The sequence below is a fragment of the Tupaia chinensis genome, unplaced genomic scaffold, assembly GCF_000334495.1.
Source record: "Tupaia chinensis unplaced genomic scaffold, TupChi_1.0 Scaffold147500_1, whole genome shotgun sequence".
NCBI classification, from domain to species: Eukaryota; Metazoa; Chordata; class Mammalia; order Scandentia; family Tupaiidae; genus Tupaia; species Tupaia belangeri.
In genome coordinates, this window is record NW_006207351.1 from 1313982 (window position 1) to 1318721 (window position 4740).

Here is a 4740-nt window from a genome sequence, read left to right on the forward strand (position 1 = left end):
GGCCTTTCGCGGCGTCCTTGGGGAGGGGAGGGGAGGGGAGGGGAGATGGGCCTGCCCCGCTGCTGCACAGACTCACACCCGGCCAGGCCCTCCAGGGCTTCATCGGGGAGGGGAGGGGAGGGGAGGGGAGATGGGCCTGCCCCGCTGCTGCACAGACTCACACCCGGCCAGGCCCTCCAGGGCTTCATCGGGGAGGGGAGGAGAGGTGGCCGGCTGCACAGACTCACACCTGGCCAGGCCCTGGCCAGGCCCTCCAGGGCTTCATCGGGGAGGGGAGGAGAGGTGGCCGGCTGCACAGACTCACACCTGGCCAGGCCCTGGCCAGGCCCTCCAGGGCTTCATCGGGGAGGGGAGGAGAGGTGGCCGGCTGCACAGACTCACACCTGGCCAGGCCCTGGCCAGGCCCTCCAGGGCTTCATCGGGGAGGGGAGGAGAGGTGGCCGGCTGCACAGACTCACACCTGGCCAGGCCCTGGCCAGGCCCTCCAGGGCTTCATCGGGGAGGGGAGGAGAGGTGGCCGGCTGCACAGACTCACACCTGGCCAGGCCCTGGCCAGGCCCTCCAGGGCTTCATCGGGGAGGGGAGGAGAGGTGGCCGGCTGCACAGACTCACACCTGGCCAGGCCCTGGCCAGGCCCTCCAGGGCTTCATCGGGGAGGGGAGGAGAGGTGGCCGGCTGCACAGACTCACACCTGGCCAGGCCCTGGCCAGGCCCTCCAGGGCTTCATCGGGGAGGGGAGGAGAGGTGGCCGGCTGCACAGACTCACACCTGGCCAGGCCCTGGCCAGGCCCTCCAGGGCTTCATCGGGGAGGGGAGGAGAGGTGGCCGGCTGCACAGACTCACACCTGGCCAGGCCCTGGCCAGGCCCTCCAGGGCTTCATCGGGGAGGGGAGGAGAGGTGGCCGGCTGCACAGACTCACACCTGGCCAGGCCCTGGCCAGGCCCTCCAGGGCTTCATCGGGGAGGGGAGGAGAGGTGGCCGGCTGCACAGACTCACACCTGGCCAGGCCCTGGCCAGGCCCTCCAGGGCTTCATCGGGGAGGGGAGCGGAGGGGAGGCGAGCCTGCCCGCTGCACAGACTCACACCCAGCCCGCGGTTCGGGCAGTCAATGGGAGCATGCCAGTCTTCTCTGGGCCTCGGGGATGCTAGGGCTTCTTGGGGCACTTTGTTCCCCAGGTTTGGGAGACGCTGATGCGCCGATCTCATGGCAGGCGGTTATAGGAATCTAGTGGTGAGGCCACACGGCCAGGCCTGCCCACAGTAAGGAGGTGCTTGCCCACAAGGTGGACAGCACCAAGACTGACAAGCCCGGGGCTAATCTACTGCTGGCAATGGAGTGGTTCACTGTGAAAAGTAACAAAAATAGAAAACAAATAACCCCAAACAAAACAACGGTAGAACAAAAGCAAAGGAAAAAAATCCCACTTCAAGAATGTCCTGAGAACTGGGTAGGCCGCAGTGAGGCAGAGCTGCGGGGAGACGTGGGCTGGGTCCTAGCAGCTCCGGGCCTGGAGCAGGCCTGGTGGCGAGGGCCGCCCTGTGTCGCTCCGTGGAGAAGTGACAGGTGTGCTGGCCTGTGGAGCCCAGTCTCTTGCCCAGCTCCTGGGACTGCACCAGCAGGTACGGCCGGCTGCAGGCACTCAGGCTGCCCAGCTTGCCCGCACCCCTCTGCTCCTCCCGCCCAGCCTAGTGGAAAGCTGGGGCCCTCACTGGACACGGGAGGCCAGCTGGGCCACTTGCTTGGGGGATAAGGGCTAGCAGCAGGTAGGACACACACAGACAACGAGGGGGCAGTCCCCGCCAGGCTCTCCCCAAACCCAGGGCCAGCTGCTGGTGGAGGCCCGGGTTTCCCGGGAAGGAAGCTCCTGCAGAGGAAGCAAGACGGGGACAGGGATGGGGGCTCCCCAGCCGGCCGAGGGCCTCACGCAGTTTCATCCATCAGCATGAGACGCGGGGCGCACAGCACAGTACACACAGCGCCGCCTGCTCCCGTCGCATGGCGACTTCAGAAAGCCAAGCAAGGCCTCTGAGGGCAAAGCAAACAGGCCGCCGCACCTTCGGTCCCGTCTGCCTCTGTCTCGAGGACACTGCATGCTCGGATGCTGCCTTGGTTGGGGGGCCCCGGAGACCGCCACTGCTGGGTGACACCCAGGCCCTTCCCGGAGCGTAGTGCATGCCCGGGCTGCAGCCGGCCCGGCCTCCGTGCACACGCGCTGCCTGGCTCGGGGGCTCCAGGCTGAGCTCTCACCTGCCTCCGAGAGGTCCCTGAGGGAGCTGCTGAGCGCACTGCGCTTGAGGCCCTCGCTGCCAGCGTAGCTGTCATCCAGGCAGGCCCGGCTCAGCGTCCCGCTGCCCGGCTCCTTCTTGAGGCTGGAGCACTGGGACATGCTGGGCCGCACGACCCCCTTCTGCTTCTCGAGCTCCGCTGGAACAGAAACGGCAAAGGCCTGTGAGGAGCTCGGCCCCGGCGAGCGCCCAGCCCGGGTGGAGGGCAGGACCACGGCCCTCAGGTTGGCGCTGTCACCAGCACTATGTATCTAGGAGGGATGCCCTGGGGGTGGGGGGCAGAGAGCAGACACATTCCCGGTTCACGTGACCTCCCCATAGCGAGCAGGCATGTGCCAGGCCCTTCTGCAGAGGGGCAAGGGCAGACACCGTGCGCCTTGGCTCAGGAAGGCCAGCACCAGGGGTGGGCTCAGCCGTGGCAGAGTTAGCGGGGTGAGGTGCTTGGCCCTGGGAGCCCCGTCCATGGTGGGCAGAGGCCTCACCCACTCCATCCATCTCTGCCACCTGTGGTCTGGGCACGTGGCTGCCCCGTCCCACGGCTACAGGGAAGGAGAACTGGGCACGTCCCCTCTTAGGAGGGATCACTGCATCTCCTGCCTCCACCCGCCATGGCTGCCCCGTGGCCCCAGGGCCGCAGCTCACGCTCGATCCTGCGCTTCTCCGTCTGCACCAGTGCCACAGACTCCCGTCCCCCCCAGGGCTGCAGCTCACACTCGATCCTGTGTTTCTCCATCTCTTGCACTTCTGCCACAGACTCCCGCAGGTCATCGGTGAACTTTTTCCGGTCTTGAGGGTTGGGGGCGTTGAAATTGATTAACACTTTGACGTCTGCTCCGGGCACGGCCGACGTGAGCCGGATGCCGTTGGGGTAGTCTGCACGGGAGAGGAGGGGAGAGCCTGGGGCTCAGTGTATCTCTGCGATCTCCCCTCTGGTTGAGACAGCACTGAGGAGGCTTGATGTACGGCAGAAGGGGCAGAAGAACCCCAGGCCCAGGCTGGGCCGTGACAGACGGGGCCCACGTGACTGCCTCGGCTCTGACCAGAGCCAGGGGCTGCCCCCAGGAGCCTCACTCTTCCCTAGCCCAGAGGTTGTGGACCTGGCCCTCTGCTCTGAGGGCCTCGGTGCCTCCATGGGTGTAGGTGTGTGGTCATGGAGGCCGGGGCGGCCTGAGCCAGGTGGCACCTCGGGCAGCTCCAGACGACAGCCGAGTGCTGTCCTCCCAGACCCGCAGGGGCCATGGCTGAGCCCCAGCTGCCCCAGGTGCTGAAAGTCGTTGGCTGCCTCCACACCCCCGCTCAGACCATGGGGTGGTGAGCAGTGTGGGCCTGTGGTGCGTGCCCACACGTGCCCTGTGCTGTGCATGTATGCATGCACGCACATGCCCTGTGCCCGTCCCTGTCCCCGCACGTGCCCTGTGCCCGTCCCTGTGTCTGCGTCCCTGCATGTGCACTGTGCCCGGGGAGAGGGCAGGGGGTGTGTAGCCAGGAGGACCAAGGTCATGGGGGTGCTCCTGGCACGAGGGGCTTCCTCCAGCCTGCTCCAGCCGAGGAGTCTGGAAGCCCCAGTCCCCTAGCAGCCACACGGGAGCACCTCACTGAGCCTGCCCTGTGCTCTAGCAGCCCGCCGAGGCCTCACCCCAGCTGTGGCACAACTGCACCCCACTCTGTAGGCTCAGTGAGCAGGTAGACGGCTCATGGACCAGGCCTGGGCAGGCTCAGCATCTAGTGACTCACCCCTGCCTGCACCTGCACTTGCCCCTGCCCTCTCCCCTCCCGCTTCTCCCCACCATCCTGGCAGCGGTAACCTGCATGTCACCTGGCCACCGTCTCTGTCTTTACGCGGTACCCCCCAGCTCACGCGCACACCGCCGCCTGTCTGTGAGGGACGCCTGTCGAGCTTTCCCGCCAAATTCCACAAGCCCTCCCCTAACTCGGGAGCAGATCTGCCCGTGCGTGGTGCACTGCTGTCTGTGAGCGTCGCTGTGCGTGTCTGTCGCGGCTTTGAGGCCCCATCCTGTGCTGACGGTGACAGGTGGGGTGGGTGGGGGTGCCGGGCCACGCCCACTCACGCTGGTTCTCGAAGAGCAGGACCTGCATGCCGTACAGGGAGAAGGACTGCCGGAAGCTGTACGTCACCGAGTTCTTCTTCTTCTGGAAGATCTTGGTGACCTGGGGAGCAGAGCCGGCTGACCGCTGCGCTGCAGCCCACCTCGCCCGGAGGCCACGCAGCACAGGCACTGCCGTTCTCCCAGACCCCGCACCTGCCCCGTGAGGCCGTCCCGCTGACCAGTCCCATCCCCTGAAGCCAGCAGCACCGCGCTACAGGCCCTCAGGTGGTGCCGACGCCCTGGAGGGCAGAGACAGCTGTCGGAGGCAGCGGCCGCCTCAGGAAGAGCTGAGTGCAGGCCACGCCTGGTGGGGGCCCCGTAGCATGTCCCGGGCTCATGGGGCAG

General features: G+C 66.9%; 1 protein-coding gene across 1 annotated transcript in view; it reads right to left on the reverse strand.

Moving 5' to 3' along the window:
- The window catches only part of IQSEC1 (IQ motif and Sec7 domain ArfGEF 1), a gene marked incomplete in the record, with an annotated part of 128032 nt that overhangs the window by 10126 nt on the left and 113166 nt on the right, over window positions 1-4740 (reverse strand). Inside the window, 2 exon segments of the mRNA XM_027768782.1 lie at window positions 2250-2426; window positions 2999-3160. Of these exon segments, the coding sequence (XP_027624583.1) occupies window positions 2250-2426; window positions 2999-3160 (339 nt within the window).